The 25,284-nt window shown below is 46.3% G+C and overlaps 1 protein-coding gene across 1 annotated transcript in view; it reads right to left on the bottom strand.

Annotated features, from left to right (window-relative positions):
• DNAH1 (dynein axonemal heavy chain 1) overlaps positions 1-21,795 on the bottom strand; it is a 71,598-nt gene extending 49,803 nt beyond the window's left edge. The window contains exons 1-17 of the mRNA XM_077786093.1: positions 21,768-21,795; positions 17,218-17,368; positions 16,586-16,658; positions 13,936-14,110; positions 13,292-13,448; positions 12,637-12,769; positions 11,523-11,684; positions 10,749-11,001; positions 9,354-9,511; positions 8,283-8,494; positions 6,746-7,041; positions 5,581-5,731; positions 4,813-5,006; positions 3,716-3,941; positions 2,984-3,103; positions 2,105-2,187; positions 582-723 (exon numbers count right to left, since the gene is read on the bottom strand). Of these exons, the coding sequence (XP_077642219.1) occupies positions 582-723; positions 2,105-2,187; positions 2,984-3,103; positions 3,716-3,941; positions 4,813-5,006; positions 5,581-5,731; positions 6,746-7,041; positions 8,283-8,494; positions 9,354-9,511; positions 10,749-11,001; positions 11,523-11,684; positions 12,637-12,769; positions 13,292-13,448; positions 13,936-14,110; positions 16,586-16,658; positions 17,218-17,328 (2,646 nt within the window). The 5' untranslated portion in view covers positions 17,329-17,368; positions 21,768-21,795. The remainder of the gene's footprint in view (positions 1-581; positions 724-2,104; positions 2,188-2,983; positions 3,104-3,715; positions 3,942-4,812; positions 5,007-5,580; positions 5,732-6,745; positions 7,042-8,282; positions 8,495-9,353; positions 9,512-10,748; positions 11,002-11,522; positions 11,685-12,636; positions 12,770-13,291; positions 13,449-13,935; positions 14,111-16,585; positions 16,659-17,217; positions 17,369-21,767) is intronic.
• Positions 21,796-25,284: the final 3,489 nt, after the last annotated feature.

Raw genomic sequence — 25,284 nt, 5'->3', positions numbered from 1 at the left:
TTGTTTATTTGTTTGGGTTTTTTGATCCGGTGTTAGGGTATTATTTTGGAAACATGTTTCCAAGAAAATCTAGGTCAGTGATTCCACCTTTCTAAAATGGTTTTCCTCCTCTGAACTTAAGAGTTTCTGAGGAAAAAATAAATTTCAGTCTGTTTTAGCAGACACCGGAGATATCTCAGCTCCAAAACTCTGCAATTATTTCAGGGTCTTTTCCCCACAAGATGAGTTCCATGGCTGAATGCTGTATTTTCCCCCTTGATGGCAGCGCATCACAGGAGATGCTCTTCAGGGAACTGAGTACACAAAAAAGAAAAAGGAGGTGCCCATGTTGCCTGAGCACCAAGAATTGGAACACTGTATAAACATCTTCTCAATGAAAAAATGAATATTTCTGCAGAGTCTTATCTTTCGCACAGAAAGGAAACAAAAAACCAAGCAAGGGTGTGTTAATATTTGGTCTAACAACACATTCACCTCAAAACTCATCTGGATAAAACCTCATCTAAAAGTTTCCCTCCTGACTGACCACAAGAGCTTCAAGACACTCTTCTATGGACAGCTCATTGTCAGGGGCTTAATACCTGCATTTCCTCCAGTTTTTCTTGAAATGCCTTCTGATCTGAAATCTGCGTTTTGCGAAATCTTTCTTCATCATCTATGTGCTGGAGCCGAATGTACTCTGAGTCCATAGACATTTTCACTGGCCAGTAACTGGCAGTCCACCTGCACTCACATGATACAAGCTTTTTGAGTATATGTTTGAAATGCTGAAAATAACAGAATGAGAAAGCCAAATCCCACCAAACAAGGAGGCTTTACAACAACAGAAACACATGTGGTTTCAACAAAACATTTTTTCCAGCTTGTCTTGTTGATATGCAGTCCTTGTAACTAGGCTATTCAGCTGGAGAGAGCTGGGGAGAAGTGGAGGGCCTTTTTAAAAGGAACAAATCCACTACACTGCTGAAAAGCTAGGAGACAGCAAAATAACAGTTGGCATCCAGAGGGAATGTCTGTCTTTGAATGTATTTGCAAGGAACTGAAAAAAATGGGGTCAGAGTCTCGGCTTATGGCTTTTCAGGGCTACTGAAAAAGCCAGTCTCCTGTTAAGCAGGGCACTGAGGGGCCAGCATAACCCAGATACAGGGAAGCCCTGGATTCTGCAGAGTGCCCTGGGGAGAGCGTTGTACATCCAGGAAAGGCTGCACAAATTGGCTGCTTACACCAAGACAGGTGTCTTGGTTCTTGCTCAGCCAGAGACCATCCATTTCTGCCTCTATTTGGGCCCTCAGCCTGTGAGCAATGCTGGTACAAGGTTTGCACACTACACTCACAGGAGGTCACAGTCCTCCCAGCACCTGGGGATGCAACCATCTCCTGCCAGCTGGTCTGGGCAGTGGGAATACAGCCACGCCTGTTCCAAGCTGGCCTGGGGCTGAGCTGCTTTCCTGCAGCTTCTGTGGGGTTTTTGCACCTTGCACCCCATGTTTCTAGTTTCAGGAGCACTCTGCACAGACTCACTCAGGTTGCAGACATACTGGACCAAGTACATGTCAAAAAAGAAGTGCTTCCTGGGCTGAGCATGCTTTAGAACCCTTGTAGCTGTTTTTGTGAACCGACTGCTATTGGGGCATAGTCAGACCACAATTGGAATAATAAAACTAAGAGGAAGATGCTTGGAGAAGAACTGCAGCAATAATAGGGGTTCAAATTTCTTCCTAGCCTTAAGAAAACCCTGGCAGTGTTCCTATCTTGGAAGTGTTCATTTAGTTTCAGGCACAGACTAAACTGTGCACTTTGAGACTTTGCAAGTATCACAAAAAACCCAAAAACCAAAAAAAAAAAAAAACCCACCCAGAGAAAAGGGCTTTACTATGTTAAACAGGTTAATAGCTACCAGTTTGCCTTGCCCCAGGCCAGAAGGCAGCATGAACTCACACTTCTTGTCTACAAACTTCATTTCAAGAATTCAGTGCTCACATAGCCTGAGAGACACTTAAAAGTTCTGCAGGAGCCCTTGATAGACACACGGCCCCTGAAGCACTGAGAATGGTAATTGCTGAAGAGTCCCACTTTGACAGTGGGAGAAATGCCTTGTGCTCACTTGTCAGTGAAATCTTCTTCGGTAAGATTGTAAAGGAAGTCGTCCATGACCTTGTAATCTTCCATGACTTCCTCAATCAGTTGCTGCACAGGGTGAGAGAAAGAGAAAAAAAGTAGACACCTTTAGACCATGCTGATTCCAAGTCTCTGGAGTACACCTCATTTTCATGAGGTGCCTTTGAAGAGCGTTAGTCACACAAGCTTAAAGTGATGTGGGCTGCTTCTGTGCCGTGTGAACAGTGGGAATGGATTTACAACCCCTTGTTCTGTGAATGATCATGCCATCATCACCCTCTGTTCTATGGGAATGAAAAGAAGTGTGACCTAGTGGATAAAGTGCTGGACAGAAATTGAGTGTTTTAGGTTATCCTCCAGGTTCCCTCATTGGCATGGACAAGTCAGCCTTACAGCTTGATGCCTTTGTTCCCCATTTGTTCAGCTGGGAAAAGACTTACACTTCAAATAACTTTGAAATAACTCAGTGCTAAAATGTCCTATTAGAAAAAATATATTAACAGCAATTTGAGCACTGGGTAACAGAAAGATTTTCTTGAAAAGAGGATTCATTTTTAGAAGATAGCCATTCAGTACACAAATGCAGAATGGATCATGAAGGCAGCAAAATGCATACATAAGTATTTTAGGCAAGATTTTTAACTGCTATTTTGTTTTGCAAAGAGATTTAAATTTATGATATGTATATTTAAAAATACAAATCTTAGGAATTATAAAAATACAAAGCCAGAAATCTTGTGGCATTGCACACAAAGACATGCAAGTAAAAAAACTGGAGTTCTGCTTCTGAGACACCACACGTTGCATTGACAAATTTCCTCCTCACCTCCCCTGACGTCCTTGTCCAAATGAGAGCCTAGCCTACCTCCTGCACTGCCAGCTGCTCAGGCACTCCCTTCAGCCAGTCCCGCAGCTCAACCAACTCCTCAATGTTCATTGGTCTCTCATGCATTTTGATGCTGATGGTTTCATATGCCTCACAGATCTGCAGCAGGACAAAGCAAAGACCATCAAAAAGTCACCAATTACTAACAGACAAACTGGGAAACCTGCCCCGATCCACCCACTTCCCATTCTGAAGGTGGACTAAGTGATGAGCACACAGTCCTGTTCTGTTTTTTTCTTTTCCCATCCATCTTATTGGAGTTCAAACAGAATGAGACTGCCAAAAAAAAGAGGAAGAGGAACTGCAGGTATGTAGTGAAAATGATGATAATAACAGACTTAGACAATTAGCTGGCAGAGGCAATTGCCTATATTCCACTTATCCTCAGAGGAAGCAGAAGGACTTTTCAGTTGTCTACTAGACAGATCTTTTCAATCCACCAACATCCTTTTGTAAAATGGCAAGTTCTTGAAGAATTTAATCTCAAGAGCTACAGCTTTCAGGCAAGTAATTTATTAAATATATTTAATTCTTCATTTGGTTGAGTTTGCATATGTCCTTGATAATTTAAATTTTAAATTATCAGTCCAGTGTGATCTTTAAAAATATCCTCATCAATGTGGCCTTCTGGTCATTTCATAAAAACACAGCCACTTCAAAAGTACATTGACAAGACAAGACAGAGATAATACATTGAACCAGTTAACTTACCTTCTGCACCTGTGAATGGAGGGTTTTAGCCAACATGTCCAACATGGCAACAGCAAGTGCTTTGTGTTTATCAGACAAACTATGCCTAATATGTTCTATCCTGACTTGAAAGGGGCCAATGATAATAGAACTAGGTAGAAGGTGGTCCAGAGTCTCCTTTTCAGACAGGTATGTATCTACTATTTTCGTCACCTCCTGAGTAGGTGGAAATTGCTCTTCATATTGTCTGTAAATTAAAACACCAACAAAAAAAAAAAGGCTTTTTAGACCTTAAGAATATTTGAGCATCTAGGCTGTTTGTGTCCAATCAAAGGATCAAGACATTAAATTATTAAGGCATACACTTACACAATAGGTGCAGAGTGGAATAAGAGCACAAATATTTTAGCTGAAGAATAGGAGTAGAAAAAAGTGATGAAAGAATAAATATGGCAAGAAGAGAGGGAGAGACAAAATAAAAGGACTAGTGTAAAAAGGGTAAGATCAGGAGGCTCTTCAGGGGAGGGTAGGCACTCTAGTGTATTCCGGGGAGAGAGAGGAATTTCTCAGATGGGATTTGTAAATTGATCAAGCCGGGATAAAAAATAAGAAAAGGGCTTCATTCCCACTGTTTGGAGAAAATTTAAGACCTAAACAGAAGTCCATTAAAGAAACAGAGGCTAAAGGACAGAATAGGTGCAAAGATTTCTGGCAATGAAAACAATGAGGCTGAAACAAAAGAAAACATTACTTTCTACAGAATGCTATCAGCCTTAGCAGACACTATAGGAAGGAGGTTAGAGTCAAGTATGCTAACTGGATTCTCAAACAGGATGATTCATTTTTAGGGCCATTAATATCTCCAATTACACTGATGAGCATGACAGGAATGTGACTGCTCTCAGAGACAAGAAGAAATTCCCAATGCCACCACCAATGTCCTCTAAAAGCATGGACTGTCACCCATGACTGAAGGCAGCCTCTGACAGGGGCCTGATCTCATATCTGAGGCACGTGGTCTCAGAACAGCCCCACACTCTCACATCAGCACATCCACACAACTGCTTCCACAAAGGCTTGTCATTGGGGTCACAGGGGTTTTGTCAGAAGCCACTTACTTTAGGAAGTACTTGATGTCATTGTTATTTATCTCTAAGAACTTCTCATATTTCTTGCTGTAGGCTTGGAGAGGTATCCAAGTCTTTTGAATGGCAGAGCGCAGAGCCTCACGTAGCTCTTCTACTTTTGGCTCTTGCAAACCCACTGATTCCAGCATGGGGGTGCCTGTGATATCCATATTCTCCAACACATACTGGAAGAGGAAGGAGAGAGGTCTTTCAGGACAAACAGAGCTAACTGTGCCTCTTCAGGAGAGGGGCAAGGCAATCCCTGGTGGCACCTTTGGGAACTCTTGCAGTCCACAGTCCACATTGTGTCAGGAATTGTTTGATCAGTTTTATGTGCCCTTCTCCCCAAAGAATGAGGATCTAAGGAGACAGGGCTTTTGCAGTAGCAGACAGAAGGATGCATATGCAGAAGAGACTTGCATCAAACAAAACTGGAAACAATGCTATTTCCTTTATGAGTCTGCTTTTACCAGTCACCATGCACTCAGGGCAACCAGAGTGTCAATGTGTCCACAGAACCTGCAGCACCAAAGCAGAAACAACCACCAGACAAAAGAGCTACAAGGCTGGGGACATTGGAGAAACCCTATTAGAATAAAACTGCATTAGCATAGTGCTGCGCCCAGATTAATTTAACTGAATTCCCAAGTAGCCACTTCTGCACCTCCCTCCCTCAGTACAAGCTCAGGGGTGTCTGTGCTGAGCTGCAACGCACTGACACGTGCACAGCTGTATCACTGTTGATGCAGAAGTGCTCACCTGCTCCAGCTGCGGGATACTGTGAGTGGCCAGGATTCCATTGTTGAACAGAGAAATGAGAGATGTCTCAACCCTCTCCACAGAGGGGTTGAAGAGGACACCACTGCTGTCTAACTCAATGACTGTTACAAAGAGTGGATTCCTTTGAGGCCTGTGGTGGGAAGAGATAAGAAAGAACAGGGATGCTTTTTGAGAATATGATACACAAATGTATTGCTCTGGTGCTGATACTAAAATGCCTGCTGGACAGGAAAGGAAAGCAGAGAAGAAGAGGACTGTCTCATGCAGATGAAGATATAAAACACTGTGTTCTCAATTTGACAGTAAAGACACTGAGAACTCTTTTTTATCAAAGGTGAAGGAACCATCAATCATGACATATCAGGATCCCCAAAAGTCACAACCTTATCTTGAGAATTGGAGCTGCTTTACAGAAAAACTGCAGGTGTTTTTCAAACTAGCCATTCAGTATCTCCAATATACTCCTAAAATGCACCTTCTGGAAGTTATATTAGTATTTCTAATCTTGCATGTGACCAGCCTGGCTCAGAATTAGCTGAAGTCAGTGTCAAGAGTTCCACTGATTTAAAGGGTAAGACGCCCCATTTGAGTGGCAGAGGGTTTTTTTTCTTTTCTTTTCTTCTGGCTTTCCATTTCTAACTTCCTTCTTTAATACCACAAAAAGCAAAAATCCTCAAATCAATATCCAATGGAACAAAATTATAGGCACTGGGATAACCTAAATTTGGTATTCTTTAGAGATCCCAGGCCAGATTCTAATTCTGACATTTCATCTAAGAATGGAATTAAGAACCATGCTCCAGGTATTCTTCCTGGCATCCAGAAAAAAATTAGCAATAACAATTTGCTCCCCCAAGAACACTGGAGGTGGATGATCTTTAGAACAGTATATCAAAACAGCAGACCTTGTTTCTGATGGGCTGCTCCATATCACTAACTGCAGCTGGAAAGCTGTGCTAACAGAGCAGCCAGCTCTGTGTCCTTCTTCCATACTCCAGTGAACATGTCAGGTGGAGGATTAGGGAAAACTGCCCAGCATAAAGGCCCCACACAGAGCAAAGCTTGCTCACAGAACAGTAGTTAAAAAGACAACAACACAACACTTTTCTGCTCTTTCAATCCCTTATTTTTCTTTCTTTCTTACATGTAGGGACTGTTGGTGATGTCATCCCCCCATTCCATGTCCTTTGAGCAATTCAGGACACTCTGGCAAGCATCCAGCACAAACTGGGTGAAGCTGACGAGCGAGTTCTGGACCAGGTACCGCAGAGAGTCCTGAAGCATGAATCTGATGCGCTCCATCAGCTTACGCAGCTTGGACCTTTGGTAGGCATCCCAGTCACTCTCCTCCAGGTTGAACCATTTGTCTGCATCTTCAAGGCTGCTCTTAATCGCAGTCGTTATGGTAGGGATCCAAGTATCCCTGAGAAACACTTGAACCTAGGGCAAAGTAAAAAGCAAGCCGAGTAATCCTCTGAGGGAAAACAGTATGGCAAGGTGAGCTACTAACTCGGGCTGTTGGACCTTTCTCTGCTGTGAAAGGAAACTGTTCTCTCAGAGCTGTGGTAGCTAAAAGTAGCTCTCAAACCCCCCCTGCCACACATGTGGCATCTGAACCTGGTCATATATCTCCTGCACAGACAAAAGACGTACAAAAAGAAAGCCTGATATTAAAAAGTGGGAGTGCTCTATTCTCTGTTTTACTCACAGTGTTTCCTTTCCTTCCTCTTGTCTATAGAGCAGCATCCCTGGAGCTGCCTGTGTCTGGGTCCCTCACAAAAAGTTGTGTAGACAGTATGATGAGCACGTAAAGGACAGAATGTTGTCTTCTCTTGACAAGTGAGAAGAAAGAGCAGAAGAAGCCAAGGGCAGCAGCAGTTTGCAGTATTTTAATTTATTAAAATGCCACCAAGTGTCACTTCTACTCCATAGGCAGCTTGCTGTTTGTGTGTACTAAAAGAACCTTAGTCACTGAGTGGATGGCAACACTGCCTAGCTGAAACAGCATGGGACTAGGAAGGACCAGCACATTCTCTGCCACTGATTCAGTGTGCAACCCTGTGCAAGTTACTCCATGTGGCTACATCCACATGGAGTGAGGGTGCAATGGGTTGCCCTCAATCTGAGGACATGAAGATCCTCTGGTGGGAATTACCACAGAGCTGCAAATTTTTGTCCTACTTTCTCTATTGGCATTGCAAACAGAGTAATTTAATTAAGTATATAAAGAATATAGAGTGTAGAAAAGCATTATTCCCATGAGTGTTTCAGGAGAAATCAAGGATCTTGTGCCTTGCAGCTGGATGGATGGGGAAATGAAGAAAAAGAAATAAAAGGGAAAAAAAAAGAAACTTTTGAGTGCCAACCAGTACTTCTGAGTATAAACAAGGTGGAGGAAAGAGGGGCTGCAGCCCTATATGGGCACCTGTTTAACACATGACTAAGAGCATGGTCAGCATTGGCTGATCCTAACTAGGGCACTTTGACTCTTTCAGCCCATTCTCCCCATATCCCAGTAAATTTGACAAGCACATGCAAATTCCTCCCTGCCCCAAACATGATGTCTCCTTTGACAGCTCATCAGTTCCAAGAAGATGAATCTGCAGCTGCTGCATCTGTCTAATACACACTGACAGCACTGCTGCCTGCTCCATGTGTTCATCCCTCACACCTCTGCTCACCTGAGTGAAGGTCTGAGTCTGGATCTCTTCAAATTCCTCCAGAGAGACAACTTTGGTTATGGTTGTGTTAAACAGAGACAGGACAGCTGCCTTGTGGCACTCATCTTGTACCTGTGGAAGGAGATGGATGACTTCTGGCCTGGTCAGGAGTGAGAGAAGGTTGAATTCTCTCTGTCGTTTATGGAAAGGATAGTCTGGGATAGAGACGAGCCCTAGCACCAAAAAAAAGAAATAATGTCATTGCCTGCAACATCCATTTCAGCTTCTGTTAAAAACAGAGTACAGATCCCTTTGGGAAGCACTTGTGAAAAGGACTCTGCTCTAATGCAGCAGCTTCAGCAGAGGACTGGATGAAGGAGTCTCTGCTCTGCAGCAGAGACCTTCTGCCGCCTCCCATTAGGGGCTGAGGTGCTGTCTTGGTGCCTGACCTTCCCAGGGCTTTGGCTCATGAAGTTTCCATGGGATAGAACATTGGAATTGAAGAAACCTCCCACTGAGGCTCCAAGGCACAGCTGAGTCATCTCATCTGTGAGAGGCCAGTTGTGAGGCAACTCGAGGCCTTCCTGCTTTTGGAAGATTGAGGCGCATAAAATATGCTCACCTCCCCCTCCCTGCCCTCCCATCTTTTACTGGGGCCATTTTCTTCCTGTTTAGGACTCTAAAGGAGCCTGAGCCCTCTTCTACACCTGAGGCATTTCCCAACTGGGCACAGCAAAGAGAAGGCAGTCAGTCCCAGCACAGAGGTAAGCTAATCACACTGCCAAACATTTGGTGCCACTAAGGCACCACTTGCCATTAAGTGCCATTAAGTGTTGCCATTAAGGCAACACTTGCAAAGTTACTGCAGCTTAGCTGATGAGTTCTAATGTATTATACTGAGATAACATGAACATGCAAATATACCCTAAAAAAGAGGAGATATAGTCAAAAGTCTCACATAATCTCCTGTTGCTGCCCCTTGTCAGCTCTTATCACTACCATGAACCTGAGAGTTTCTACAGCAAACCAGGAATCCTATTAAAGACAAGAGGTAACCACACTGAATGCAAACTGCTTCACCATGTCCCCTACCTTTCTCTGGTGCTTCTTTCTCCTCTTTGTCTGGAAGGGTAACAAAAGAAAACATCTGGGGTTTGGAAGCGACAACTCTGTCAAAGCTGACCATGTTCATGGTGTGTTTATAGTCTAATTTCACTTCTTTCTCCAGGCTGCTTATTTGGTCTAACATGCTGTTACAAGACACAGAAACACCGAGAACCCATGGTGTTTGAGCACACGTATGTCTGTAGCTTTACTGCAAACTCCACCCCTCTCTCCCTCCCTCCCAGATGTGCTACCCAGAAGCCCACCTCTACCACTCAACACATCAGGAGAATTGTGCAGACAATGAAGCAGCCAGCAAAGGTATCAACTGGACTTTTAATGACAGAGGTAAGCAGGGAGTGAGCACTAGGACTGTAGCCCTCGTAAGTGTCTTTTCAGTTTAAAGCAACATCTCCACTGGGTAGAAACATTACAGATGGAAAGAGAAATAGCCACCAACTAAAGAAAGTAGCTGGCAGTTCTGAAAAAATTGGGCTATCCAAGCTGGCCTCCTATTTGCCTCCTGCTGAATGCCTCTTGTCCATTTCCTCAGCCAGAACACTCACATAAGTGCTGAAACCCTGCTCCATTTGCCTTAGGAAATCATCATCCTTTACCTCAAGCAGGCAGAGTACTTTTCTTTATCCCTATTTTTCTGCTCACAGAGACTAATTACTCTCCTACTTTCCAGTTCAGGCCAGCAGACCATGCAGCTCCTCACACCTTCCTATTTCTGAGCAAGGCAATCAGTCACGGCTGATTCCCAGCAACACCATCAGTGGCTCATGATTCATCAGCCCAGAGACATTAAAATGCCTCCCCAATATGAACTGCATCACAAAGAGATACTCTATTATATTCAGGTGGAGATCTCCTGTTCTATTTGCCTTCCCCTCTGCAGATCTTTTGATTTGTTTTAGCAGCTGTTAATAGGTAGAAGGGTCACCAGAAGACAACAGCCAGGTCTCTGGAGACAATGAGTGATCTGCAGATTAGTACAGCAATGACTGATCTGTTCCTCAAAAGCACAGGGGGACAACAAGGTCAGCCATGCCATTTTTGTCAACCTTCTTGCTGTTGAAGGCCATTTAACTGCAAGTGTAAGCATGGCTTGGTGGGTCTGCATATGGAAACTACTTCTGCTGGGAACACTGACAGAACCACCCATCCTGTACACATGGCCCTGGGGTTGCCATCTGCCTCCTTCTAATGCCACTCTGGGCAACAGAGTGGTGTGCAAAGAATGGAAGGCAGGTGAGATCCATGGTCTGTAAGTTGGCTGCTCAAGTCCTGCCTCCACTGACACTTCTTTTGTAGCCCATCAAGTCCCACAATGTTTATGGACTGAAGGCTGAGGCCCCAGATGTGTACATGGTGCTTTACCTCTTCTCATCCTTCAGTCTGGGAGTGTGTATAGCCAAGCGCTTCACCCTCTGCAGGCTTTTCTCACTGATGGTGTCCAGCCCCTCTGTGGGCATGCAGTCCACGTACAAGTGGTACATGAGCAGCCCCTGCGTCTTCTTGCGCAGGCTGTCGGCGCAGGCCACGCGCTCCGCGAACACCTGGGGATCCTCGGCCAGGAACTGCAGGCAAACTCGTGGCACCCAGTACTGACATGGCAACAACGGAGCTCTTCCTGGGAAATCAAAGTACAGCTTACAAGAGGCTGCAGGGAAAACAAAACTCAGAATGGCCTGCAGTGCTGACAGCAGCTTTTTCATAGACAGGATAATTGGGTTGCTTGTAGGAGATCAAAATGAGGGGCCAAAGCTGAGGACAGCAAGAGATAAGGAGCAGCTCTAAACGTTTCAGGAGAAGGGTACTTCATTTTAATCTGTCCACATTCCCTTTCAAAATGGCATTGACCCAGAAAGCCTAACATTTTCCTTTTCTTGGAGGCAGGAAGGATGGGAGAAGAAATAAAAAGAAAGGTGTCTACAAAGGGAAAACCTCAAATGGGATCAAATTAAGATGTAGAGTTCTCTTCCCTGGAGGTTTTTTCAGACAAGTTAAACTGACACATATCAAGAGAGATAACAGTGAAAGGAATTAAATGACTTCTTGGTGTCCTTCCCATCTCCAGCTAGGACAAACACGGGTAATGAACTGGCTCTTGGACTATATGACAGGTCCCAAAAGACCTTATTTGAAACACACCTTCTGGAGTTACTCCTCCATTGAGGATTGGTCTCCCTTCTTCATCACGCACCAGACCTTTCTCATCTGTTTTATGGACCAAGTAGAGGTCTGTCTCCTTGTCATAATCCAGAACACCAACAGCAATCCACTTGTAGATCAGCTCCTGGCTTTTGGGGTCCTCTGAGAGAGCCAAGGATTAAAACAGGGTTAGTCCATTCTCTTGGAGGCTACAGCAAATGGGGCTTTCCTGATCCAAGTGGTGATGCCACAGTCAAAGCCATTTGCTCATTTGAATCTCAGTCAATCTCACAGAGTTTCTGCTGTGATCAATTAAATAATGAACTTAGGTCTTACAGCTTAGAATTTTCAACGTTTTGCACACACCAGACAGATATGTATTTATATTGATATCAGTATGGACACAGATCAGGACAGCATTATGCTGTCCATTCAACATGAGGGGTGATTAGGTGTGGTATTCCCCAAGACGGCTGCAGGCAGAAATCAGCCATCACGTGCTGGCTGCCCAAATACACAGAGCTTATGTTTTATGCTTCAGTTTTGCAGACAGTCAGGCCTCTGGAGGCTGCTCCAGAGCTGCACATGCCCATTTCCATGCTTTAAAGCTACTGAAAATGTGTTAATGTGAGCTGTAGCCAGAGCTGGACATCAGTACAACTGTACCTAGTAATGCCTTCTCGTTGAGAAGGCTCCAAATGATTGGAAAACAATGTCCACGTCACTTAATTTGGCCCAGGTTTACTATTTGTATGTTCACTGTAGTCTGAACTCATCCTTCTGATCCTGCAGTTGCAGAGAAATACAGGCAGAACATACCATGTGCAAGTTACCTAACTCTATGAAGACAGCTATGCATCAATGAAGAGAAATTTTGTCTGTGCTGACGAAAAGCCAAAAGGCAAAGGCAACTTCTAAAAATGTGGAAATGGTCTAGGGCAGGACTGGCAGTCAGTGAGAACTCTGGTCTCTTGCTCTGACTGCCTGAGCCTGGCCAGAATGAGATACAGTTTTTCAGAGTTACACTCATCAGAATCTACATGTTCCCTTCTGCTGAAAGGGCTTGTACCCATTAGTGTTGTCCTGCTTGAGCAGGAACTGATTCAAGTTTTACCATGTCCAAGTACATCATCTGTAGGTAAAAGTGCTTTTCCAGGCACTGGCTTTCTGTCAGAAGATCCTGGCTCTAGACCTAGTGAGATCCACTCTTCTGGAGTTCGACAGTCAAATTCATCATTGTCAAATACCTAAAAAGCAAGGACGTGAGTAAAATAAAGGTTTACTTCAGAAAGAAGAAAACACCCAATAAAAAATTTCATGAGAGGAAAACATTAACATGCAGTTCCTAAATGGGCTACAAAATATGGAAGTCAGCCTAGGTGCAAAAGCTGTTCTGATATTTGGTTGACAATTTTCTCCCAAACAGCAGTATTTGTACCTCCAGCCCTTTGCTAGGGAGAACAGACCAACACCTGGAGAGGTTTCCTGCAGCAATACTGCTGACTACTGCATTCAGAAGGAAACATAAGACACCTTTCCTTTGGAAAGGCCAGTGAGGAGCACTCTCAAGGATTATTTGTTCTGACAGAAGTTGTGGGCACCCTGCAGAAGATGCTCAGCATCTTGTAGAGACCCTTCAGTGCCCAAGCCAGCTCCAAAGCATTTCCTTGTGTTGCTGCTTGTTGTGTCAATAGTGGCTAAATGTTCTCAGAAACCTCCTATGGTATAAGCAATGAGACAGATCACAAGTACCAAACGTGCTCTCTTACCTTTAATGGGAGGTAGATGGGAAACACAGAATCTTTTGTCTCCTCAATAGGTGGCATATTGTCAGGATCATAGTGCCTTGGCATCAGCTGATTGGAGTCTATCCCCTTGCTGGCCAGGAGTTCAGCAATATCAAAGGTGAGATACATCCGTCTCTTCCTGGTTTACATCAGAAGAGAAAATAACCACTTAATGTGCCTATAAGCATTCCCATGCCTACAGCTCCACTTTTTCACTGTGCACCCCTATCAGTAAAAACATTTTTAGTATACATTGCATCAGCGTCTATTTCTTCATTTATAGCACAAAATAATTCAGTGAAAGTGACCTAGAACAATCAGTTACTCCAATCTATAAATTATATACTGTACTACACTACTAATACATTATAGAGCATACACAACCCCAGAAATTAAAAAAAGAATGACAAAAAGATTATATAAATACTATTAAGAAAAGGTTTTCTTCCCACATCCCAGTGAATTGTCTTTTGCACCCTCTGCAATTCATGCATGCCCCACTTTGGAGACTACTGCCTTACAGGATAAGGATTTTTGACATGTTATGTCTTGAAAGCAAAAGTCAACACCCTAATCTGCTGTGTCCCTTCCACAATGGTGCCTCTAGCCACCTTCTGGTTACTTACCTCTCTACTTCAACCTTCCGAGGGTTTTGCCCTGGAACACGTTTGAAAGGCATCTGCACTTTGGGCCTAAATGATTGTTCAGGGAAATCTGACTCAGTGAGGATCTCAGTGGATGGTCCAACCACTTGCTTCTCCATGAGACCTTTTAAGTTCCCAGGCATCCTGAACTTTGTAACTAAGAAACAAAGAGAAACACATCTGAAACCACAAGGCATCACCTTACATTCACACAGAGAGGAGGACTCTGCTGTCTACTGGGCTGTCTGCAGAATTCACTAGATTTGTAAGAGAGATCAAGCAGACATCAAATTAGAAACAGAAAGAAAGACCTTTTTTTCCTGCTACAGTATGTGATTATGGTTTTCCAGTATCAAAATAATGGCATAGAAGAAAACTCCACTGGGAATTACTGTCATGCAGATTTTTGGAAGCCAATGCACTGACCTGGTTCTAAGGAGCTCTGTTTTATTCCTAGCTTTGCTATAGACTCTCTACGTGATAGTGGGCAATTACTGTCTCCAGTGCACAGCTTCCATCACCCTCAGAAAGGGATGGGATCCCCTGCCTCTCTGTGGGGCCCTGAGACCAAGAGTCAGTCATAGCTGGCAGGAATTTGGTCAAGGTAGTGATAAATGGTTTATGAATATTACAGGGGAAAAGAAGATGCACAGGTCATCTTTGTCTTCTGAAGTGCCTATTCACACCTTGGGACAAACCTCTCTCTTCTCAGCTTTTTCTCAATCAAACCACCCACTCACATCAGCAATGGTGTGAGAAAAAACTTGAGTTAAGCAGCCAACAATCTCACCATTTGGCCAAACGCTTTCAACAAAAATTTGGACTAAGCAAAAAGTATACATTTCCAAGAACTGGCAGAAATTAAACCATGTCATTTACCCCATAAATAAACCAAACTGTTTATATTGCTAAACAAGTTGCAAATAATAGAACAGCAGCAAACTGGGAATTTGAAGCTTAACCTAAATTAAGTAATTGCATGCAAGCTTTAAAAAGCACTATTCCCTAGACAGAGCTAAGCATTGAACTAAAAATAGATTTTAGTGGAGTGAGAGAGATTTTCCTTTGATGAACTTTCACACTCTATCAAGGAGAAACTTAATGTTCTGGTTTGGAATTGGGTATTTTGAATGTCAAGCTTTGAACCCAACTGTTCATCGTGTTGCATGTGCTTCTGGAGTCATGGATGTGACCCTTGATTTCAAAGCAATTGTGCACAGCAGCCAATAATGTTAAAGCCAGACATGTTTCAGGATGGTTAATTACAGGAAGGGTCCTCTAAGAGGTCATTCCCTTGTCCTTCTAAAATGGCCCCTCACTCAAGCCTTGTAGCTGTATGTTGTCTGCTTAGAGACTAAAGGAAATAGCTACTAACTGGCTCCTCTCTCTCTCTACCCCTTCCTCAGGAAGGGCAGCTAGGCTGGCATCAATGTGCTTTTTAACACTTGCATGGTCCATAACATAATATTGAGGAATCTCTAAAATGCAGCTCTTTAGCCTTGTGTGCATCTCTTGCTTGGGGTCTTCACAGAATGGCCCTGATTTGTATTTGTTGTCAAGGAGCACAGCTGTTCTAATTTAGTCACTTTATTGTTGCCAAATCCGTGGCACCATCCATTATGGCACTTTGTGCACTATCAACTATTTATGTCAATACTTAGTGTTTCATTTGCATTTACATTTCCAACCTGATGGCTTCTTCCCCCTTGAAGAAGCAGCAGATCATAAATAGACTTCTGTCTCCACTTGTTAAAGATGAGTCTAGCTTGTCAAGATTCACTTGAGGAAGCAGTCATTTGTCCTCACTCATGAAAATAAATGTCACATCTAAGCACAGGAGGGTGGTATATACAGTTCCCATCTTTCTCTAAAATCCTCTCACACACACACATTCTTCCCACCCACTGCCAGTCTATGATCCATATCCCCAGGAGTGCTCTAGGGGCCAGGAGAGTGCTGGCAAATCTTCAACCATTCTCTGTTCCTATATTTGAGCATCCATGACACAAGTTTTTGTAAGCAGGTGGCACCAGCAGCTCTGTACACACAGACAACCCTTGCATCTAGGGAGAACAATCTGCTCTGGGGTGCAGCTGGGTGCAGAATAAATAAATGAGGGAAGGCCATGATTTTGGCTATACCTAAATCCCAAATACAGCTTTCACAGGCAGGTCCCATTTTGGGGGTTGTCATGTGCAGGGCCAGGAGTTTAACTTGATGATCCTTGTGGGTCCCTTCTAACTCAGGATACTCTATGGTTTTCACAGGAAAGGGACACTGCTGGCTCCATGCACAGTAAGAACACATGCAAATTAAGTGTTCTCCTGGCAGCAGGACCAGAACTCCCACAGGCACCAGCACAGTCCACCCTGAACCCTGGGGGAAGAGGATCTATCCAGGAGAAAAGGAAGCAGGGTTTTACCACCCACTCAGATCACTTTGCTGCACCTCTAAATGACATTCACTTTTCATGGGATATTTAAGCAGCTCAGCACCATTCCTGAGCACTGAAAATGAAAGCAGAGCACAAACCCAGAGGCAGCAGCCTAATTTCCAGCATGCCCACTATAGGCAACCTTAACAGTTATGGCCCAGTTTCCTGCCCCACCACATTCCCTCTCAGTGTATTTACCTTTAGGGGTGTGCTGCTCCTGGCCTGCCTGGTTCACCAAAGACTGGGACACGTGGGGGCCAGCAGAAGCACCCTGGAATGTGAGGGAAGTGTCAGAGAACAGTGGTGGCATAGTGTGAGTAGGGATCATGGAGGTACAAAGTGGGACTGTAAGACTGACTTTACCAGATCTTTAGGGACAACTGAGACTGTGAGTAATGGTCAGAAAAGGCTCAGAGACACAAATACCTGAAAAGTTCAGCCCAGTGCACAGGGGCAGAGGATCTCCCAGCAGCATTTGGCCTGATATCAGCTTAGGATGTTGGAGGCTGATTAGGCAGCCAGTCATTAGGGTTTTACTACCATATATCACCAGAACCACAAGTGTGTCCTGCCATACTGCCATCCCAAACCCAGGCAATTGTGACAGTGCTGTCACTGTCACTGGCTACAGAGAAAGGCAGCACAACTCCGACCAGGATAAGCCTCATGGCTTCACTTTATAAAGATCAAGGTCTTGCACAAAGGCCTCTGAGCAAAGGAAAGTCTAGGACCTGGGGTGAAGCCTGTATATCTATATGTCTACACCAGCTATACCATCAGTCTTTTACTTTCAGGACAGTGCTGGAGGAAGGACTGCTCTTCGCACTTACCCTCAAGCTACTGGAGGTTCCTGGAGTAGGGACATCAGCAGAAGCCTCACTGCTGGTACTAGGACGGCTCCTACTCACAAATTTCCTCAAATCCTTCCTTGCTTTCTCCATCTTCTCAGGAGAACAACACTGTGATGTAACCCTGGGCTTCCTGTGAGTGGAAAGACATTTTGCCTGTCACACACTGCATCTTTGGCACTCCTCCACACCCTCCCACAGTGCTGGATAGCCTTGACTTGCTACAATGAGTGGGTAACACGGAAAGTTCGATCCCCTGACTCAATACCAACCGCTGCCTTCATGACCTGGGGGCCATCAGACTCATGTGGCTGCCTCAATGGCTCACTAACCCTGGAGAAAGAGATTGCTTTATTATTCCAGATGGGTTTTGGAGCGGGAAAACCAGCAGTATACACATGAAAAGCTGCTTTCCTTAAGCTGCAGTGGCTTCCTGGATCTGTGGCAGCATTCAAAAGGCTGCCAGGAGAATTTGAGTAAACTGGGACTACAAGAGAAGTACTACCTTTGCTGCACCCAAATCCCTTAAAAACCTAGTCACACTTGACTCCAATGGAAGTAGGCTACAGCCTAGGATACCAACACAGCTACTCCCAAGTGTAAGTCTGCCTCTTTCATTTAAATAATTAATGACAGATGTTTAAGCATCACCTAACACATATTAAAATATTGCCAGAAGCTCCCATCTTTCTCCTCCTGCAGGGGACATTTTTGCTCAGAAATTACAAATAATTTCTGCTCTTCCACCTTGGGAGACACAAGTCCAGGCAAACATCACAGCTGTACAACTTTATTTTATAAAAAACCTTTGTGCACTGAGAGATACCAATTAAGAATAGCTCTCAGACTTCTGGCATGAGGATAATGCAACCCTTGGTTTCAGGCTTGTCTAAACACAGAGATGACTATTGTAACTAATTAGAACAGCTAAAGTGACACAAACCCCTCCAGCCTGCACATGCATGCACTGATATAACAATGTACACATACCTGTGTAGCTTATTCCTATAAATTATGAGTCAAAGTTCTCCATGGTGTCTCTCAAAGGTACTCCAAGGCCAATAGAGCTTACTGATAAATTCATGCTCAGGGCTAGACCCAGACTCCTCTTCTAGCCCAACCTGGCTAGTGGTTTGTCTCCTGCACCCTTGCTAGGATCTTTCTTACTTCTGGTAGCCAGGCCTCTGCTCTTCCAGCTTTCCACAGCAAAGTTCTGGAAAGACCTTGTCTGGTCTGGAAGGCCACAGCTGGCACAGTACTTGTACATCCTGACCTAGAGACAACAGCACTGGATCCCTTCCTGCCATGGCCTCTCTGCTCTGCTCTTGAATGGAGAGAAAACTCTGCTCACTCTATACTCTTGATGAGAGAGGGCAATCTTTTCAAAATTTCACCTTGCTGCCTGTCTGTGAGAATGAATCGGGTACAGCAGAGAAAGCATTACATGCACGCCGGAGATAAGAGGGAATAACTGTGCGGGTTTATTACTGCAGGTTCAAGCCAGTGCACAATTTTGAGAGGTTGAATCAAAAAAGAAATCAGATAATAAATCAAGGTTACCATGATGCGAATCTTTTAAGTGAAATGGAGTAAACGAACAGATTGGAAAGACCTGGGAGATGAGATCAATAATACCCCCTCCCCTCCTTCAAGCTAGAAAATCTCCAATCTCTCTCCTCTCAGCTTTGCTTTGGCATGGCAACTGGAACCTCACACCCTGAAGAATGAATTTTCCATGGAGGATTTTGTTTTTATTAGCTATTTTATGCTCTGGCCATATCTATTTTAGCAGCCCAGCAGGACTGATTGGAATCGGCCAAGATCCAAGGATTCCTGATGAATCACTGCTGGACTCTTTCGTGCCTGCTGCATTGGCTCAGAGAACAGCAGCAAGGCGGAACAAGCCTGTGGTGCCTCTCCTGATGTGTCACCTGAGCATCCTCTCCTTGGGAGCAGGGCCACCGTGCCCACATGACTTGCTGTACTTTTGCCTCTTACCACCAGAATCCTAAAATCATCCAATTAAAGAAGCCAGTTCCAGGACACAAGGTTCATCTGAACCTTTAGTAGGGGTGAGTGACTGAACCCATTCCCAATTTAGCAGGACTGGCAATCTCTGCTCGAACCAAAATAATGTGGCTGTTGCCCATGATGGACAAGTTTCCATGACTGGGGAAAAATGTACCAAAACAACCCACAGCAAGCCTAATTCTTTGCTACTTTGCTCACTGTGTACTCACTCACACCTCAATAAAGTCCGTCCTGAGCACTTATGTCAAAATAAAACAAACCTCTACTCCAGAGGTGTCCAGATCAGAAACATCCATCATGCTCTCCCAGCTGCACAGAGGGAAGGTCCCTGTGTTTGCAATTCCAAAGAAATCTGACACACCACTTAAAATAAGAACAAAACTAGGCATCCAAAGTTTTCCCAGCAATTCCCCAAACAAATCAGTAAAATAGCTTGTCTGAGAGCACTAAAGCTGATGTGGATATGGGAGAACTGCTAAGCACAAAGGGAGTCCTACTCTCCTGCCACCCCAATTGCTGGGATGTGTCTGAGTTTTCCAACAAGGAGGTCCTCAGAGCAAGGTGGGAAGCTCGCTTCAGTGCTAGCCTCCAGCTAGGTGGTTTGGCTGGTCCCATCCACCTCTCAGGAATGGTCTCCAGACTGGTTTCAAAAATGAGAAGAGACCCTCTCTCTTTTACTCAGCCTAACTGCTGAGCCAAGAAATTTACTCCAGAGCAGTTCCCTCTTTCCAAGCTTTGAACACCAACTGCCTTGAAAGAATGCGCAGCATGCAAACCTAGGGCTATCCTCCTCTCCCTCCATCCAGGGGTGACCCCAGACCCTCATCCCTGAGCAGCAGAGTTTGGCATGGATTGCCAGGGTGAGAACACCTTCCATCCTGCAGCAAGTACACAACGGCAGTTCAAGTTTTCAGCCAGCTCTGCTACAGCAATTGCTGATGGTACCACGTAGCTTGCGCTCAAGGATTCCTTGGTTGAGCGAGGGATCCTGAAGAAGAGCAGTGAAACTGCCCAGTGCCCTCTCACACCCCAGCTGGGGGCAGAGGCTGGATACCTGCCATGTTTACAACCTTCAGTCCTTTCCTACTTAGAGCACTTTCCTCAGGACTGAGGCTCTCCTTTGACAAGGAGGGGCACAAAGGTGGAGGAAATAGGAGTCTACCTCATTGCAAGCAGGTGAGATGTCTTCTTGAAAGCAGCTTCTCTGCCCTCCTCAGTAACCCTTCTCCCCACCTGGCACACCTGGGAGCATCTCCCTGTTCTTTGCTGGCAAACATCAGGCTGGCACCAAGATGTCCCAGCTTTAGCTATAAAATCTTTTCCTGACTGCTGTGACACCTATCTCTGTTTAATTTAGTCATGCTCCCTCACACCTGAAAAGCATGTTTCCTAGATATACCAGGTATGATGTATTATGCTAAATTGAACTATTTAAAGTGAGAGCATATTCTTATGGCACTGCTGACACAACATTAGTTATAGCGTCTGTGTGTCATTGTGGCAAAACTATAATTACAATTTCTCGGTAAATCCAGGCTTTACACATCCAAGAGTCAAACTCCCACATGTCTTGCTCAACGTCTGGTATGAGCTTTTTGATCTGTTGCCTCTACTTCAATTCTTTGATCCAAAGCTTTGACAAGATGGGACTCTTTCCTTTCAGATAAGGTTTAAAATAGCTAAAAATTGCAACAGAACTAGAGAATAGTACTTTAAATATCATCTAACCCCTAAGCAAAACCACAGAGTGAAATCTACTATTTATCTAAAATCTATTTATCTGTGCATAGCCAGAATCCCAGCTACTAGACCATCTGGACACCAGCATGCAGAAGTTCCCTCTTCCTATAATTTAAGCCCTACAATATGAGCTCAGACAAGGTGATGCGCTCTCAACAAACTGCTTTAAACATTATCCCGTACTTCAAAACCCTTCTACTTTAAAAAGCGAGTTGAAAGTAATTTCGAGTTTTATAGCAGCCCATTCCCTCCAACAATTTGCAGAGTTTTAAAATTGATTTTCCTCTGGGTTTTTAAAGGCATTCTTTTCTCCACGGGAAAGCAGCACGCCAGCACAGCCGCGCCGGGAGCAGCGCAGGCGGGGGCGGCCGGTGCTGCTCGTGACACGGGCTCAGCGGCCGGCGGGTGCCCAGGACCTTCACACGGCCACCCCACAAACAGCGTTTGTGTCACCGACCAAGCGCAACGCGGGTGAAACGGACGCTGCCGTACGTTTCATTTCTGAAAGACCCCGGGACGCGGCAGGAGCAGCCCGGGGGCTGTTAACGTGTGGGGATGGGGCAGCGCCAGGAGCTGCTCCCAGCGCCCACCCTGGGCACCGGCCGCTGGACACCGCGCTCCCGGCGCTCCGAGCCGTCCCGGCCCTGCCGCACCATGAGGGAACTCCCTCATGGTTCACACCTGCGCGCCCGCCCGGCCCAGCCCCGCGGCCCTCCCCGCAGCCCGCAGCCCCAGCGCCGCTGCCTGCGGGCGGTACGCACCGACCGACCCGACCCGAGTCCGCCCCGACCGACCCGACCTGAGTCCGCCCCGAGTCCGCCCCGCGCCGCACGCGTTGCCACGGGAGCAGGGGCGGGCAGAAGGCTGCGGGCCGAGACGGCCGCTCCCCCCCGCGCGGGCCGTTGGGCCGGTCCGGAGGAGGCGCGGGGCAGCGCGGGCCCGAGCTGCGGGCCACGCCACGCCCGAGCCGCGGGGGAGCGCTCCCCTGGGGAAGCGGCGTCTGCCCCGAGCTGCAGCTGCCAGCGCGGGGCTGAGCAGAGCCCCCGGTGCCACCCCAGAGCCACCGCAAAGCTCCCGGTGCCGCTTCAGCTGCCGCCGCTCGCACAGCGCAGAGCCCCCGAGCAGCCTAAGGGCCACCGCTACGGAGTTACCGCTGGCGTCTCTGAGTTGCCACCACGGGGACACCACAGAGCCGCCGCTGCCACTTCAGAGTCACCACTGAGCCACCACACTAGGGCCAACGCGGAGCTGCCACCAGAGGCTACGGCTGTGGAGCAGCGCCACCGAGCCACCACCAGCCTGTGCCTTCCAGGCAGGGCTGCCAGCCCCAGGGCGCTCGGCATGCCAGCGAGGAGCCACCGAGTGCCGCTGGGGACAGCCCCCATTCACCATGCGAGGAGGGCAGTGTCACCTCCCACACCAGCTGGCTGCCAGCCCTGCCGGCCACTGACAAGGAAGGTCCAGCAGATCCTTCCTCCATCCCATCTCCAAAACGAGTGGAGGCAGGCAGAGTGCTGATGTAGAGAGCTGCACCTTGGCTTGTCTTAATCAACCTTGTGTACCCATGGAAGTCTTGAGCTAAAAGATCATGTTGGGTGAGGATGGGGGACTACTGGGCCTGGAGAACATGTTATCCCTACAGAAGGAAAAGGGCATTGAGTCCTGTTGAACAGGCCCTGACAAACTGGTCCCCCACAGAGGGAATGGTGGGGAAGGGACAAGCAGTGCTAGCCCTGCGGGGGAGTGAGGAAGAACAGGTTTGGATTATTTTTGGGGGAGAGAAAGGAGGTGGAAAAGCAGAGAGGAAAAGATTTAAAGAGAAAAAAGCCAAGCCATAAGAGATCTACTGTGAAGGAGTACAAAGAGCTCAGGAGGAGGAGGAAAGGATGAAACAGGAGATAAGTGGAGGCTCCTGCAGGAGGAGAGCTGTGGCAGACGGGCAGGCAGGGGCTGCTTCATAGCTCCTTTGAGATGCCCAATGCCTGCTGGCCTGGTTCAGGCTGACAGTAAATCCTGCTGCTTCCCAGCTGTGCACCTGGGAGAGGTGCAAGTCCTAGAATTCAGGGCCAGAGGAGCAGAACAGCACAGCTGTCAGGCTGGCCCAAGGGATTCCTGCTGGGCCTTGTGTGGGGGCAGAGAATTAGGCAAAGAGGCACCAGGATGGGGGCGTGCCATGGGAAGCAGCAGAGCCCAGGCCAAGAGCACTGGCTCCTCTCCCTGCCTGGGTACCTGCTGGGGGCAAAGGGCCTGGTAGTCAAGGGTGGCGAAGCATTTGTGCCATCCAAAAATTTGCAAGTGAGGGGATGTGAGGTTTGGACAGAGAAAGGTGGGGCAGGCAGAGCCTCAGGCAAAGAAACACTTCTCCAGATAAGCAAGCTCCCTCACAGCATTGCTCAGCTGCTGCCAAGGTGTTCACAGGGTCAGCACCATGCATCAAGGAGGTCTCTGGGTGCTGAACTGCTCCGAGCCCCACTGAAAGCAGCGGATGCTGGACAAACTCCCAGGTGTATGTCCTCTGTCATATTGCTGGCCTCATAGCTTTACTTAAGTAAGGAGCACTGCTGGCTTGCCTCAATTATGTTTGATATAATTACAGCTCTTGCTGGAGTTCCCTGGAGTCACATCCCAGATGGCTTCTCTGATTGAGAGGAAACAGTGGTGGAGCCCCGTTGTCCTTTGCATGGGAAAAACATTTTTTGCATCCATTTTGTGTTGGCTTCATCCTCCCTGCAGTGGGCTGGGATTCACAGCAGGTCTTGCTCTTCCTGTGGTCAGCTGGGCTTCATTTAGGACCAGGCTTTCGAGGTTCACCACAAAATGCTTTGCAAGTCAGGAGGTAAAAGTCCCACTGATTCAACTGGCTGGGCCTTCACAAACCCACCAGGCCAGAACAGAAAGCAAACAAGTGTGTGAGCCACCTGCTCTCCACCTGTGTGCTGCCATGCCTGATCCATCCCTGACCTGCCTTCAAAAGGCCTTTCTGGCTCTCCAGAGCCTTGCTCTCCAGAGCCTTGCAGCAGGATGTGCTGGCACTGTGTCCTGCTTCCATGGGTGCTCCTTTAACCCAGGAAGACCAGGCAGGGGAATGTGTTACTTACCCACTTGCAAAGGGCAGGTTCAAAGTGGCAGTGGTGATGGTTGACACAGCTGAGCATCTCTTCACCTTCTCATATCAGTCTGAGCTGAGATCCTGTCCCCAGCTGGGCCAGCACAAAAGGTTTAGCGTTGTCTTTCTTCTGATAGTTCCTCTTAGTGCTCCTTTTCTGCCATGGGCTCTTTTGAGGCCACAGATTTGATGCTGAGTTTCCAAGAAAACACCTCTCCAAGAAGAGGTTCCTGAGTCCCTGTTGAAACACACTGGACAGTGACTTAGCCAGTATTTTCCTTAGTGGAAGGCTGTTTTGGGAGAAGGAATACACTATTCTCCTGTCACAACACTGGAGTGAAAGCATGAGCAAAGGTTAGCAGAGTCTCACAGGGAGGGAGAGAACTCTCACACATTTACCAGACATGAGAATCAAACCAGTTTCGGTATGTGTTAAGATGTGAGCTGGCACTGGTAAGGAGAAATATGTGAAACATGCTAGTGGCTCATTCTGTCTATGAGGCTCTTTTCTGATTGAGGAGCCCAGAGTTTCTTGTACATGGTCTGAGCTCTTGGAGCCACTTTTCCTGCTCTGTGCTTTTATTCATTTGGCTCTCCTGCATCTATCCCAATCCAATAGCCCAGAAAACCCCATATCACACCCAAACTCACTTCTACAGAGAGCAGTCTCCCCTTAGTTACAGGAGGAAGAATAAAATAGCAAAAATCCTGACTTCTGTGGACCTTGGAGATGATGTGCTGGGTGTTTTGTTCAATCACTTGCACCTACCCCCTACTGTGGGTGGCAGGCCCCATCAGATTTAGCAGTGTTTCCATACCCACCCCACACACATTTTGCTGAAGGTGTAAATGATCCTTAAAGCACAAGGCCACTAGAGAATAAGGCCCTAGATTTCTCTGTCTCCACACCTACATGTGTTCCCACACATGAGATACAGCATTAATCTAGAGTGAAGCACCACATGTGCTTCATGCAATGCTAACAGTACATTTGACAGAAAGTCCTCAGATCGAACTCCAAGACACAAACCCCTGAGAAAGTCATAAAACAGGGAGAGTCAAGACAAAGTCTAGCTTCTTGTTGCCTCAGCACTTCTTCTGAAGGGGCAGGTTGATTCTGGGGAGGTGATATCAAGCCAGATTCTCTTTATATTCCTGCTGCTTTCAACAGC

The sequence above is a fragment of the Lonchura striata genome, chromosome 12 (genome assembly GCF_046129695.1).
Source record: "Lonchura striata isolate bLonStr1 chromosome 12, bLonStr1.mat, whole genome shotgun sequence".
NCBI classification, from domain to species: domain Eukaryota; kingdom Metazoa; phylum Chordata; class Aves; order Passeriformes; family Estrildidae; genus Lonchura; species Lonchura striata.
This window is presented reverse-complemented; position numbering and strand designations above follow the sequence as displayed.